The following is a 16256-nucleotide window of genomic DNA, read 5'->3' as shown; positions in this document are numbered from 1 at the left end:
AGAAGTGAATGTCGACGTCAAACGCAGTCAGTTCCCAATTAACCTATGTGGTGCATTCCAGAGAACCCATAGGTTAAACAATCAGCTATTTCCCATGGAAATTCATGTTATAAATTGCTACATTTTCCAGAGCATTCCCCCATATATTTTCAACCCTAAATTTCCTCTAATAATGACACAGGTGAAGTATGAGCAGATACAGTGTTGTAAGGTATGAGTTAAGATGTGAGAAGGGATGTGTTAAGGCGTTTTGAAATAGGAAACGAGCTTTAGATATCACTAAAGCCCTATATTATATATATACCGTATATATATATACATATATATATATTATATATATATTATATATATATATTATATATATATATATATATATATATATATATATATATATATATTATATATATATATATATATATATATATATTATATATATATATATATATATATATATATATATATATATATATAATCACTCAATAAATGTTGGCTCTTATTAACTTCTTTCCACAGGTACGGTGTGAGAAGTGGCGGCGTAGTAACCTCCACAGCTTGATAGCATCTGTTACCACACCCTATGTTCTTGTTCTGGATGGTGTCATAGCCATCACAGATGACCTTGATCTCAATCGGTTGCTCTCTGTTGCTCTGGGACTCCGATCTCTTGGTGTAGGTATCGTGAGTGGTGCAGAACGTGGGCGAGATGGATCATGGGACTATATGTGCACGCGTCTAACAATGAGCAATTCACGTCTCACACTCAGGGATGGTTATGAATATTCCCGGGCTGCCTGTATCTTCTGTGATGTCGCTGCCTCCTCTTTCTTAGCAGCAACCAGGATCATTCGTGATGTGCCCTATGACCAAAATATGCCTCACAAATCACTAGCCATAGACTGGAGTTTGAGAGTACAGAGACAGGGGTACTTGACCATGACTTGCCCAGATGTAATGTTCCATGTGCAGAGAATTGTCAAACCCAAGGAACAGCATAGGGAGCCTGACAGAAGCTGTGTGACAAAAGAAGAAAGGAAGCAAGCAAGAGCACAGCTGTGGGCCATCAAGAGACAGTACAGGAAGCTGGCACAGAAATGGGAGCTTAACTACATCACCTTTAGCAATGGTACAAGCTTTGAGTACAACTGCCGTGAAGTACATTACGATTGTAGTGCTTCTTATAAAGTGAGATATTACATCCTGCCGCCTTGTTGTTTAAAAATAAAAAATAAAATGTTAAACACCGTTAACATAATTGCAAAAGAGAACCACGTCCCATATGAAATTAGCTCTGGTACTCTTTTAGGTGCCGTGAAGTTTAAAGACGGCCTACCGTGGGACTTTGACGATGATGCATATTATAGAAATTCGGATGTTGAAGTGTTTATTAGAAATAAACAACGAATGAGACGACTTGGTCTCTCGCCATATCTTAGTGATCAACCCAATAAAAATAATAAGTCTGTTATAAGTAAATATATCTATGCAACTAGTCAGGGAGGGTTTGCATTAGACTTGTGGGGCAGGAATTCAATGCCTTCACTGGGAACACTGGAAGCTCTTGGGAAATACCCAGATAATCTGGTTTGTCTTCAGCATGGCCACATTGCAACATCTATTAAAGTTGCAAAATCAATCCAGAAGAATTTAACATTGAACAGGAGTGGAAAGAAAATGCCTCCATCTTGCTACCTCAGCTCTTTCTTGCGTGTAGGGACCAACTGGTTACCTGGCCCGTGGAACCCTGGGAAGAAGGCTTTAGCCCACTATGGTGACAACATGTACCGTCATGAGGCTCACTGGCGGTGGAATGATGTGGAAAACCCAGGGTGGAAGCCATGTCCCCGCCCAGGCCACCATACTTGCCTCGACTTGCACCCATTGGATGGCTCCTTGCCCTTCCTTTGAGCACATTTAATAGTTAAAAGTAAATCTCACCATCAGTATTTTAGAGGCAGGACTTGCCTGAAGAAATAGGGACCAGGTTGTTTTAATTTTCAATATACAGTACAGTACAGTACAGTACAGTACAGTACAGTACAGTACAGTACAGTACTAGCTGTGCAGCATGAAGACCTCTATTATTTGCACTTTACCTAACAATAAATAGAAGATATATCACTGGCACTACTGTATATGGCTGTTTTGCCATAACTTTTTATTATTATTATTATTCTATGTTTGATGATACATTGTGAGGTTGGTTATGGAACTATTAGTGGTTAACATCACTTTCGCAACGAACACACTAACTAGCTAACAGGTCAGATTTTTTTTATGTATTACAGTACTGGCATGAGCTGTTGAATATACCTGAATTTTTGCCAGTGTTGATAAAGTATGCACTTAAAGATAGAGAACATTTGTTGATGTTGCAACATAATCTGGCAGCATGTTATTCAAGAGTTCACAACAGGATATTCCAAGAGTTCACAACAGGATATTCCAAGAGTTCACAACAGGTTATTCCAAGAGTTCACAACAGAGTTCACAACAGGTTATTCCAAGAGTTCACAACTCTTGCTTCAATGATAGTCTGTGTAGCGATAGTTACGAGTGGGATGGTCGTCAACTAACCCCCCGATCCATACATTCGAGTGAGTACCTCAGCACTTTTTAGGGTCTATACTTATATTAACTCATCCCTTGCCCTTCTCTAGTATAAACTAAGCAATTGTAAATAATTTTGTTTCTCGTGTTAAGAAAGGTGTCCAAGTGTTAGCACCAGCTTGGTAGCCATCCTTTGTGTGTTCGTAGTAATGTGTTTGGCTTATCACGGAGACCAGGTAGAGTTGTAGTTCTCCAAGTGAGGCAACTCAGCACTCTTGAAAATTCTAAGAGATGAACCATATAATGCAGTAGTTTTATTTTCAAAGTTTACTTTGTTGTATTTAAACTTATTTAATTATAGAAAAGGTCAAATCGAACTTTCTCTCCATCCAACGGTTCTTAACTTCTGACTTGGTTAAGCTTGGATAGGATTATTTCCTTGTGTCTGATTAAAACTTAATTTAAAAATTTCCTGAAGTTAAGATTATTAATTCCAGTTGTATTAGAAATTTGTAGTTTTCCATTCTTCATATTGAATTGGTGTTCCTTATGACGCGTTTATATGTTAATGGTTCCATCACCAACCTCACTGTGATAGAGAATCATCACACTGACTAATCTAAAGATGATTTCTTTTAAAATTATAAAAGTTGAAAGAATTCTTACAAATTAGCCACAGTTTTATGGATGATGTTCCAAATCTATTTCCTTCTTTTTGTGTCAGCCAAATAAGCCAGTGAATATTAATGAATATCTTACTCTTAGTTCTTCGCTGATATGAGATAAATTAGTTATGTCGCCCGTGCGATCACGGTACAGTATGAACGTCACTCGTATACAGTACAGTATGTGAGATATCAATACTGCAGTATATCTTGGCTGAATTTTTTATAGATATATATATTTTTTTTTTAATGAACTTCACATATTTCTTTTACACAAAGGTCCTGATATCTCTTTGAGATAAATAATGACCAGAGGCTACCACATCAAGTGCCCAATTCTAGGCCACTGTGTAATACTGTAGTAAAAGACTTGAGGTGCTTCCCAGCTTGCAATGCCCATAATATAATCCAAGCACCTTTTATATTTTTCCAGTCAAATTAATCCTTTATTACGTGGCCCATTTAGAGGAAAACTTTTATGTTGAGAGCAATTATCACGTTCATATTAAGGTCAAGGTAGTCATTATTGAAGTGTATTAAGTGGAGTTAATGACTTTCCCCATAGCAAGTAGGTTGGATATATACTTCTTTACCTGATTTCTTTTTATGGCACCAGTACTGTACTTATCTTGTTGGTAATGCAGCACAAGTCCTGTATTAGATACTTCAGCTGTCTTCCTGGTAAAATTGTTTCTCCAACTAAGTTACAGAGTAAATAAATTTTTGAAATTAGAAATTAAATACAGATTTAAGTCTGAGAGGAATTTAAGTGGGATAGGGTAGAATGCAGATTAATTTGACTTTATCCTTTTCGCCACTGATTGGACCGGCTAGCCGCTTCAGTGGTCAGTCACGTCTCTGCTATGTACTGTTGAATGAGCTAACAGTCGGTGCTGTCGCTACATTCTCTGAGAGGTTGTTCCAAGAATTCACAACTCTCACTCCAAAAAGTTTGCACTTATAATTTTCTAAACTTGTGGCTTCTTCAACCTGAGTCTGTGACCTCTAGTGGGCGGGCATCCTTCAGTTCTGGGTATGAACACTCGAATGAGTAATATTCTATCGGGTGCTTATAGGCTTCTATAAGTCACCCTTTGCTGGGCAACTGCAGGCGTTCTAATCTCTCTGGGTACCTGAGGTGCCGGAGTACAGGCACTAGTCCGGTGGCCCTCGTTTGGATGCTTTCCATCAACTGACAGTCCCTAGCATACCTCGGGGACCAAGGTATGTGAAAGTCTTTCATATCCTTATGGTGGATTTTTTATAAGAGAAAATTAATAAGTCGGTCTGAATAGAAGTAAAAGACTAACACCACATAAGTGATGGTAGTCAAGTGCAGTACCTTCCACGCTACCTTCTTGTGTACTGAAAAGAGGCTTTAGTCTTCAATGTATTGTTCCACACTGCTAATGAGCCAACAGGCCTATGGGAACTACTTTCATTTTGTCTAATGAAGATAAGTGTTGGTTTAAAATCTCATCAAAACATTTTCAGGTTTAGACCATGACCTTCAGGTGACTGGCAAGTGGTGACGATGATTAAATAATATCCATTTGAATTTGATGTTCTTGATTTTCTGGTAATATTCACGGGAAATTTCATGAGAAGGTTTCCACTGAATCATGCACAATTGCTTAACAAGGGTGTGGTTTTTTATCTTCCAGTGACCCTTGCGTATGACAAAGACTTTAATTAGTGTTGTACACTTGACCTGGGGATAAAACATACACAGGTGAATGTTCATTATATCTGCATTGATACAATATATATATATATATATATATATATATATATATATATATATATATATATATATATATATATATATATATATATATATATATATATATATATAGTAATCATCTGACAAAATTATGACCTTTAGCCATTATCATTTACATTGAGCTTCAGCAGATAATGTTTGATTTTTTTTACTCTGTTCATTATTAAAATATCTGTACTGATGCATTTTGTCCTCTAAAGTATCAAAATTTTACCTTCAGGTTGACTTCAATATGTTCATCTACACAGGACAGATACTGTAGACTGTCTTCCAAGTTAAAGCTAATCCAGTTGGAACAGTAAGACTTGTAACCATAACAATGTTTTAGGTATATGCCGATGGACAAACAAATAGTAATAACACTTTGTACATGATCTCTTTTGCCGATGCCTAAAAAGTGAGGAGAGTAATACAAATAAATCCAAACACCTAAAAAGCATTTAACAAGAACATTGCCTCACAGAAGATAAAATGGCATATATTGAGTTAAGTAATCCTAAATTTGCTCCATATCTAGGTACAGGTACAGGTAAAGAAAATCAAGAGGTTAAAATTGTTTGGCAAACAAAAAAACTTTATGCAATATAGACCCGGAGATTTAAGTGGCTATTTCACAGCTTTGGCAAAGAGAAGATCTTCCACGGGACAAGTAGATAAAATCCTATAAGGTGAGCTCAACAGCAGACAAATCACCAAAATGATTTATAAACAGATTTTCACTTATGCCACTAAAATACAGAAGTTGGTCTGTGTACTTGAATGATAGTTTATAGCAGTATAGAGGATCCTGCAAATCCACTTGTTCAATATTAACCAAGTTTCTCTCATAGCTTGTGAGATTAAGTAAATTGGAACACTGATATTGTCGAGGTTTAAACTATTTAGTAGCAAGATACAATACTGTCTTGACTATTTAGTATAATATACTGTAAGTTGAGGATACTTTTTTCAAAATTTTGATAACCGAAAACGCCCAAAACTATGAGAATGAAGACATACAGTTCTGGCTTTCTTTGATGAAAGAGTAAAGAAACTCTTCTTTATGTATATTATTTAGGATTATAAAAAGCTGTAGGTGCAAGCAATGTATACGGTACACGGTAGGTTCAACATACAACCATACATTTTCACTGCTATGCTCTATTGTACTCGTACAGTCACAACTTTAACAAACACCTTATTAAACCGGCCCGTTGCCGTAGGAAACGAGTTTATATTGGTAAGGCTTAGTAAAGTTGACAAATTAACATGGCGTATTCTCTCTTTATTTCACATTTACCACAAACGGTATTCACAGTAGAAAACGAATACTGTATTGTGAGAATTGTAAAGGCATTTTATATGGTATAAACGTCAAACGTAGGGACCTCACCCATGCTTCACTGTCACCACAACGCACACTTTTTGTCATTACTTCACTATTTTTATACTTTTTTGCCATTTTATAAAGGAGTGCTAACTATGTAATAAATGCACAATATCAGAAATGACCACAGCTTTATATAGGCAATTTGAAAGCAATTATATGTGGAAGAACAATAGCACTACCACCGTGAAGCGTGCCAATAAAAAGCTGGAGCGAAAACTCCAGTTTCGCTCTTTTCACTCCGTGCTCCACTTGTTTAGTAAATAATATCACACCATAGGCTATAGTACCATTATTATTAACCAATTGGGATCTAGAAGCTTATTTTATCAAGACAACAAGTCGGTACTTTCCCGGAAAAAAAATACCGACTCCATGAGTAGGAGAATTGAACTGATCTGTTCTCCAATATGATTCTGGCGTAGAGTTTAAGCTCAGTTGAACATAATACTTTTTCAGTTGCACAACAGCTTCTCTTAAGACTTGATCATGTTATTTCCTGAAAGTTTATGGCATTCCCAAATAAATTGGTTAAGTTATTAGTCAGGCTCAAGCTTGAGAGGCTTAACCACTTCCTACGGCCCTGTTAAAACATGTGGCAGTTGCATTCAGTGGTAATAACAGTGATGCGGAACCATAACTAATCAGCTCCAGGTTCGCGTTCGGTTCAATCTTTATGAAATCGGTTTCGGATCCGGTTCCTAAATAAGAGTAAAACTCCGCAAGGAATATACATTAGGATTTTTTTATTAATTATTTATTTCTTAAATATAACTTAACATTATACATTTATTAAATTGATTAGTTCCTTTCATTGTGTTTACTTATTTAATTTATTTGTTTAACATGCACCTTACAACTTCTTGACCCAGCTCTGATAAACTTAAAGAAAATCTATTGAAAAAAATATTATTTTAATATTTTCTCCACTCTTTATACAACAATTATTGTGCATATTATTTCTAACATTGTTCAGATAACTTATTGACGTACACTTAAGACAAACTTAAAAATAAATATTTTGAAAAGAACACTTATTAATTTTTTACATAAATTAAAATGCTTATATTGTACATTCAAACGTTAATATGTCTCACACAGTTCCATACACATAATCTGCATACTGTAGATACATTTTTCACTGAACAATGTAATTCAAAAAGCCATTTAGGCGTAGGAATAGGATTGATTCCAACCGGTCTTCATGTTTGACCGCCTTTCTCGGTGAATTAACTTCAGGACTGAAAAAAGCCGTTCAACAAATATTTGAGTACAGTGCAATGCTGACACGTTGTATGCAACTTCTTGAATAATGGCTCTCAACTGTCACTGTCAGCTGGTGAACCACATGCAGTCTGGGAGAGAGTATTTTTTTCTGGGGTTTTATTTAACACTGACAGAAGCCTCATTTTCGCTCTTACACCGTAAACCCAGCCAGAGCCAGGAACCCGTGGGTTTTTCGGCGGTTCCTGTTCTGGGTTCATTTCCTCTAAAATATGCTGGTTTCTGTGGTTCCGGGTTCGGTTCCACATCACTGGGCAATAGTACAGTACTGTATAGATAAATGAAATTTGAATATAGAAGAGTAGCCAGTCAACTAAAATGTGTTCAACCTGTAACTCACAAACTTTTATGTTAATACTCACCACTGCTAAGTTTTGGGCTAAAATTTCCCCCCCCCCCCCAAAAAAAAAGCTTTCTGTAAAGATGTCCTAAAGTATAATTATAAATACAACAAAACCAGCAACAACTGTATATGTCGAAATGCAGTGGTGTTACTGGGCCATTGCCCAAATTTACTACAGTGGATCATACAAAAAATTACCCATATCTGAAGCATTATAAAATACCTAATCAAAGTCATGTATTTGTAAAAACATCTTGAATGCAAGAGGCAGGAAGTGTTGATGTAAGAAAAAACATTACATCATGGCTAGACCTGGGCATTCAAAAACCGAAATGCAATTGGCCCCAACATTTTGGCATAAAGGGTCCTTGATTTGTAAATGCAAAGCTACTCCTTGCGCACTGGACAAAGGCTAAATCTAAGATACCATTACTACTTAATGTCTGTTTCAAAACTAAGTGAGTTTTAAAGTTCATCGTTTCCCGGAAGTTAAACAAATACATGGTTCATTTTGGTAAAGCAACACTAATTTTAACCTGTGTAAACCTATAGTTCATTATACATGGAATACATTCCTCGACAACAACATATTGTAGGAAGCGTGGTAAATGACTAAACAACACTTCTTTATTGGTTTTTCTTTAATATTTATCAAATGTATCCGAGAATAAGGAATTTATTACTTTACAAAAGCTTTAACAAGATATTCATGTGGCAAATCCTGAAGTGTAGCACTGGCCACCTACGCCATGATCTATTAGGTATTAGCAAGATTCAACTTTTCATAATGATCTAAGAATTTTAGTTCATTGCCATGTTACAGAGCTCTGAGTTTGACTGGTCCTCAGCCCTTCTTTTCTGCTCTCTTGAGTTATAAAACTTTGGTTTGTTTGTGAACATCACTGATTTTCCCATCATTTGTGGTGACCCATTCCTTAAACTTCTCATATCTTCTTAATTAAGGACCTCTTGGTTCATATATAATGATTTCCTAGTACTGTAGTTCTTAAATTTACAAGATTACATCATCTTCATCATCATCTTGGATATATATTTTGCCATTAATATTTAACTTTGGAATTTCTGAATTTCCAGGGAGAATCCTTATATTTATTCTCCAACAAGTTTGACCAGTCGTTGCCCTTTCCTCCCTCCCTCATGTAACGTTTGACCCCTGGTCCGCTTTTATCATGTACCAAATATTGTAAAATTTGTAGCACCTTCACATGATGACTTTGTGCCAATGGGGGTAAATGTTTCTTTTCATATTGGTGAACCTAAAGATTAGTTGACTCTCAAAACAACCATTGGCCCGGGAATTATAATCATAGCTTTGACGCAGGTGTGGCAGGTGAGAAACAGCTCTGCAGTAATATTACTGATTTATTGAGGCAGTGTAAGCTGCCACTAGACAATCCAGGGGGCAAAGTCTCACAGGCCACTTTTGCTATAAATTGAGATTTGTGAAATTTTTTCTTTAATCTGTTAATCATACAATATCAAAATGTCTGAGTTTACGTCTGTAATCAGTTGGGCGATATGGAGTTTGGCACAGTTGCTGTGGTATATTTTCATGTAAAGTTTGTTTGTGAAACAAAGTATCAATATGTTGTTTGATATAAGAATCCTTGATCACATTGAAACTTGGCCAGATTGTATGCTGGGGTAGGCCTTGTTGGAGTTTGATTGTGAAATACTAGTCCAAGTGATAAAACACCCAAACAATGTTTTAAGCTTACAAGAAATACTTGGCATTTGCCTTCCACTTGTAATTATTTACTATCAAAATAAGGTAATAAATTTTGTATTTTTTAGTCTTCATCATAATCAAGTATTATATTGTGTTTATAGGTTACGAACAAAACCCATTATCTAAAAGAGAATGAATCATAATTTATTTTTGCTCAATTTGCTGAAAGTTTTGGAGAGACTGAATGCTGTCTTTCACAGATATCATCTAGTTGCCTTGTTTTGGGTTGCCTTGTCCTTCAGTGAACTTTGACTCTGCTTGTGTAGTCCTCGCATGGCTCTGCTTGTGTAGTCCTCGCATAGTGTAGAATCATGGTACATACACCTTAACTAGTTTCCGTGCCATCGGGATCCCTACATTATGTATTTGGGTCGTTATCTTGTTATCCTTGGACGCTAGATATCTTTTATTCTCTTCTCGTATCATCTTGATATTTGTCAGTCTACTAGTTGGTCCCTCACTTCTTACATGTCAGCAGTTTATAAGTACCTTATCCTTGGGTGACCTAGATACAGGTCACATTATCCTTGGGTGACCTAGATACAGGTCACCTTATCCTTGGGTGACCTAGATACAGGTCACCTTATCCTTGGGTGACCTAGATACAGGTCACCTTATCCTTGGGTGACCTAGATACAGGTCACCTTGGCCTTGGATGACCTAGATACAGGTCACCTTGGCCTTGGATGACCTAGATACAGGTCACCTTGTCCTTGGGTAACCTAGATACAGGTCACTTTGGCCTTGGGTGACCTAGATACAGGTCACCTTGTCCTTGGGTGACCTAGATACAGGTCACCTTGTCCTTGGGTGACCTAGATACAGGTCACCTTGTTCTTGGATGACCTAGATACAGGTCACCTTGATCTGGATGACCTAGTCATAGGCTACCTTGTTCCTGGATGGCTTGGTTATAGATTACCTTGTTCCTGGATGACCTAGTTGTAAGCTACCTTGTTCCTGGATGACCTAGTTACAGATTACCTTGTTCCTGGTTGACCTAGATACAGATTACCTTGTTCCTGGATGACCTAGATACAGGTTACAGAGTGATGCAGGATCTGGTTGCCTTATTATCGATGATGTAGATTCTGGTTCGTGTAATCCTGAAATACGAGACGTGACCTGTAGTCCATTTACCTTCCATCAAGAGATACTTAATCCACCTATGAAAGTGATTTGGACTAAAGGAAATTCCATGTCTAATTGGTGAGATTATTACTATGTAATGTTTAATGACGGGGTATGTATGATATATATATATATATATATATATATATATATATATATATATATATATATATATATATATATATATATATATATATATATATATATAGTAATCATTCATCACTCCTGATATACAATATATTCTAAACTATATTTACTCCTATATAGTTAAACTATATCAAATTATTATGCCAAAATATACTCATTATAACTTATATCTCACACTATGTGGGAGGTAGATGTTAAGGACCAATCACACTGGTACTAGCATTTAAGATATTTTTTCACCGTGTTATGGTTGTGGGTGTACAGTGCAGTGCGGTATTTGGTAACTGGTGTAGGGAAGAGAATGTTTCATCAGTTGACAGTTTACCAAGAGCCAACAGTCCGTCAAACATGCCTCTTGGTGTTGTTTACGTGACAAGTATCTGAATTTTTATGACCCTTTGCCAGTTAAACTGTAGTTATATAAACATTTCATAAGCTTAAGTATTGATATAATCACAACTTTTAATACAGTATATAACTGAGGCACCTATTTAATAATTCATTAACTTTAATATTTAAACAAAGAATTCCAATAAGTGTTACTATATCATTTCCAACATCTTGCTCCAACAGTTAATAGTTCAAGATAAATTTTTACATTTGTGACAATATTCATGGTTAGAAGATTCAAATCCAGTATTGTATTGTACAATACTGTATAGAGTTTTCCTTTCACAGAGATATGACTATTTTTGGCTTTTAAAGTTGAAAATTATTGTTTACAGAAAGCGATTAAAGTTATGGTTTTTTATTTTTCTAATGTTAAAAATTAAGCTAATATCTGACTGACTAGTTTAATATGCAGAACAAAGCACTTATTATTGCTTAGGTAAAAACTACATTAGACTTAGAATGGACAACAGGTTTGTAATTTGTCAAATTAGGTCAGTGATAATGTAGATTATATACTGTATACCTGTTCTTGAAGAAGGTCATTTGATAATTTTAATTCCATACTCAGTAGTAGTTAATACTAAAAACTATTCCACAATATTACTTGTGGATGACATAAATGTAGGTGTTCAGTAAACATGTGCAATAGTGAGATATGCATTGAAACATTGGTGTGTAACAATCTCGAAGTGCAACACATTACTCAAAATGTAACATGCCACATGTAACACCTACAATTAAAAGTCCACCATAGTATATCATAAAGTAAGTATTGTAAAATGTTGGACAACATCCGTGGGAGGTGTCTAAGTACATTTAGTCTGAAAGGGAATGGAAGTTGTTAGAATAATATTTTGTATAGGAGATGAGTTTTCCTGAAAATCTTCTGCCTATAATCTTTGTAGTGATATCATAAATTACGATCTAGTTTTTAATTTAAACTTCAATCCTACAAGCTCTTTATCTGAGGTTGGCGGCCAAAATTTTGGAGAACGCATGCACTTCTCTGTACAAGATACTGGAATAACATTTGTCACTGCTATGCAAGTGATATGCAATCCTTTTTTATTACAATAAAATTATATTATGAGATAAGATTACGAATATGTCGATACTACTGTCATACACTCCTAAGATCCTTCCTGTCGATTTAGTTCAATATACAATATTTTTTTTACCCTCTCTGAAAGAGTTATGGATATGGCTCTCCTGTCCTGCAAGCCTTTTCCCACTGTACTCTAGGACAATTGGAAGTAAGATGGGGCACTTACTCTTCATGAGTTGTTTTTTAATTTACTCTTACTGCCGTAACACAGTGATGGCGTTCCCCTTCCACAACAAGGACCTAGATTATCTTGATTATCTTTAACACTTCACACAACTTAGCATCACCCATCAGTACTTCGTCCATCCCCTGAGGCCACTGTATGCCATGTGGTCCTGTGATCTTCCACATTACTGAATTAAATACTAGTTGTTATCAATCTTTCGCTTCCCATTTCCTTGGAAATTTCATTCCGCCATAACAGATCCCAGTCTCAAACTCAATTTCTAGTTTATTTTTGTATTTCTCATTCTCTACACTCGACTGTACATCCTATTTGCCTTGCATATTGATCTCAGGCTTATTTTATGTCACTTCTAACAAGTTTCTCCCTCTTGCATCCAGAGCCCTTGTTTCATACAGTAACATTTGTTCAGTGATTCTCCTATACACCCCTATCTTGAAACAGTTCTCTCTCTACATTTTTCAATACTCTGTTAAACAGTTCATTCTACTGTGATTCAATTGGTCAATCGTTGGTACACTTGTTTATATATCCACTCCCAGACATCTGAAACACCTTCCTTAATAATAGTAATAATAATAGTAATAATTGGTGCTAATGCAGTGTGACCAAAAGTAGGTAAAACCATGAGATGCTTATTTCCAGTAGAGTCCTTTGGTTTAAATAGCAACAGTTATTAATGTTCTTTGGTGGTCACCCGTCCAAGTAGTTAATAACCAGACCTAATTGTTGCTCAACTCCGCTGATTGGACGAAAAGCAGTATTTTCAACGAAATATTATGTCAGTTTCCTTTCTCTCCATATTTTCATCATTTTTGTCACTCAACATTCTCAAAGTTCACACACTTCAAACCAAATGCATTAACATTTGTATCTTTCCATACTATTAGACAATCATAACAATGTTACACAGGGAACCTGTTTCTTTTACCCCGAAATACTCTTAACACATGCTTCACACTCTCTTAATACACACTTTTAGCACATAACAGTATCTTGTGCATATCAGTGCATTCAACAGTGCTCTCGTGATGATTATCTCATTTTTTTCTCACATCCATGAAATACTGTGCCACAAATACCTCTTCAAAACAACATGCAAACATGTGGTTCACACAGTCTCTTCTGGACACACACTGCTCCTGCCTTAATACTGTGTTACTGCCGAAACTCACTTCTAGACGTTTCCACTCGTTAACAGTAGTGGCATATAAGTATTCAAAACTAGGAGCACTTCGGAACTCAGAGATATGATGATAACTACAGACTCACATATCCTTATGCTAAATTTAAAGCCAATGTCCAGAAATATGAACAATAAGGAACATGAAATATTTGCTGTTACCTGTACTAGTTCATATAATATTGTTTACAAGTGATGAAGAGTCACTAAACGATTTCTTAGCCAATAAGAACCATATTCAATTTTGTTAAGTTGTATCAAATTACACTCAGACATTTTATTTCTAAGTGATATAGATGGATATGTTAGAAGTAATACAAGCTGATGTAAATTTAACTTCATAGTTCCCTGCCAAGAGTAATCATGTCGGGTGAAGACATTATAACATCGTACCTGATCCTCTGTGATTGCTGCGCGTATGTTAAATGGATCCCTCAGTAACAATGTTCATACTGTTGAAACACGTTGTTAACTAATTATATCACTTGACATTAAAACGTTTTCTCTCTACTTATTCTCTTATTTTTCCTTGTGGACGAATTTCACATCAGAAAATTGGAAAGATTTGATGAATGCACCTTGCACCTTGATCAGAAACACCAGCTCTAAACAGGGACCCGGAACTTCAAGCAATTAACAGAATACAGCAGCTTAGTACGCGACAATGCCCTCCCCCGCCTCAAAAAACAAACAAAAAACAAGTCAGGTTAGAGAAAATAAATTTTTTGACTGAAAAAATTTCCATGGAGCGGGGTGCCCCTCTGAGGTTTTTTGACCACAGCGCGTCAGGAACTACCTATACTGAGATTTTGAGCTCAGAAAATATGCCTTTCTGATTCTTGATCAGATAGACGAGGGTTAAGATTCGGAATTTGTCTACCACGGATCTTTATATTGATATTCATACAGGGAGATAGAGAAAACAACAACTAAATTTTAATAAAATTCCGAGGCAAATTTAAATAAGTCGCTTTTTTGGGGAGTTTTCAGTTTGACTTAAGGAAGTACAATTTGGCAGGAGACACTATTTACATCTTACTCACGTAACTACTGTTACTCCTGTGCATGCTGTTTTTTTTTAATAACTTTTTTAATGGGGCACAGATTAATTATCGACCCACAACGGGGCCGGGGGGCGAAACAGGAATAAACAATAAAAATTAGATGAGAAAAAGAGTATATTAATCTACAAAACGAAAATGCCGGAAAACCAGCTTTTTGAAGTGAGACATTATAAGAGGATAAAAAGACAGACAAAGGCAGAGCATTCCACTATAACGGGTTATTCTAGTGTGACCGACATCTACACCAGGACGTGTGTTACGAGCCCATTGCCTTGCCAGCGGTACACAGGATGCCAAATCCACCGAACATTTCCAGTAAAAGAGAGAGAGTAAAGCAACATTGCGGCAAAGTGAAAGGGAAGAGATATTATTGACTAAAGGAAGAGAGTTAATAAGACGAAATGCCTTTGATTCCACCCTGTCTAACAGTTGGACAGAAAAAGAGCCACCCAGATATGAGAACAGTACTCCAAGTTAGGACGAATAAATCCCTCATATGCTTGATGCAACTGCTCAGGAGTGAAGTAGCTACGGCATCTGCACAACATCCCCAGCTTTCTGGAGGCAGCTTTAGCCATACTGTATTATTGATGTGTGACTTCCATGAGATATTAGAGGAAATGGTGAGGCCTAACCTTATCTATTTTAGAATTTGGTAAAATGGTTGCGTCCTGAAATGAGATTAACCAAATTTCTACCTCCCCATGCGGAGATGCTGCACAGATCCGCATTGATAGAAGAAACGATATCAGCTCTAGAAACAGATTTGGTTTGAGAGTTAGGGGGAAGGGAAAAATAAGAAGAAATGGCGTTCATGGTGACGGAGAAAAGGAAAGTTTGAGGTAGTTTCGAAAATCTTAGATAGGGGTGAAGTTAGGGCAATGGGACGATAGTGGAGATTATAGGAGAGCAGGAATAGGAAGGGTAGAGTCTGAATCGTCTAAGGTGGAGTAAGAGGAAAATAAGGTGCCAAAGAGACTGGTCTTATGAGAGGGAGTGTTGGCTATAAAGATACCAGGCCACAAAATAAGAAGAAAGGAGGGAGTGCAGAAGTTATTATAAATATTTTGGTTTTTCAAATAAAATTCCGCTTGGCCCTACGAAGAATACAGTAGCCTTACAACGATTCCTAGATGTAATGAAAGAAGAGTGAGTAACAGGAGGACATAGTTTGATAACTTGATATGCCCCATCTCTCTCCCTACATGTAAGTGAGCAGGAGCGATCAAACCATGACTGTAATGTGAAAGTTTTGGTAGAAGATGGGATAAATGCACTCATACCACCCTGTATAAACCCAGCAATGCTGTT

The 16256-nt window shown here is 36.4% G+C and overlaps 1 protein-coding gene across 1 annotated transcript in view; it reads left to right on the top strand.

The window, feature by feature from the left end:
- LOC121866310 overlaps positions 1-14391 on the top strand; it is a 32502-nt gene extending 18111 nt beyond the window's left edge. Inside the window, exon 3 of the mRNA XM_042365927.1 lies at positions 514-14391. Within this exon, the coding sequence (XP_042221861.1) occupies positions 514-1905 (1392 nt within the window). The 3' untranslated portion in view covers positions 1906-14391. The remainder of the gene's footprint in view (positions 1-513) is intronic.
- Positions 14392-16256: the final 1865 nt, after the last annotated feature.

This window comes from Homarus americanus, unplaced genomic scaffold (genome assembly GCF_018991925.1).
Source record: "Homarus americanus isolate GMGI-L3 unplaced genomic scaffold, GMGI_Hamer_2.0 scaffold58074, whole genome shotgun sequence".
Lineage (NCBI taxonomy): Eukaryota > Metazoa > Arthropoda > Malacostraca > Decapoda > Nephropidae > Homarus > Homarus americanus.
Note: the sequence above shows the minus strand (reverse complement) of the source record. Positions and strands in the feature narration are given on the sequence as shown.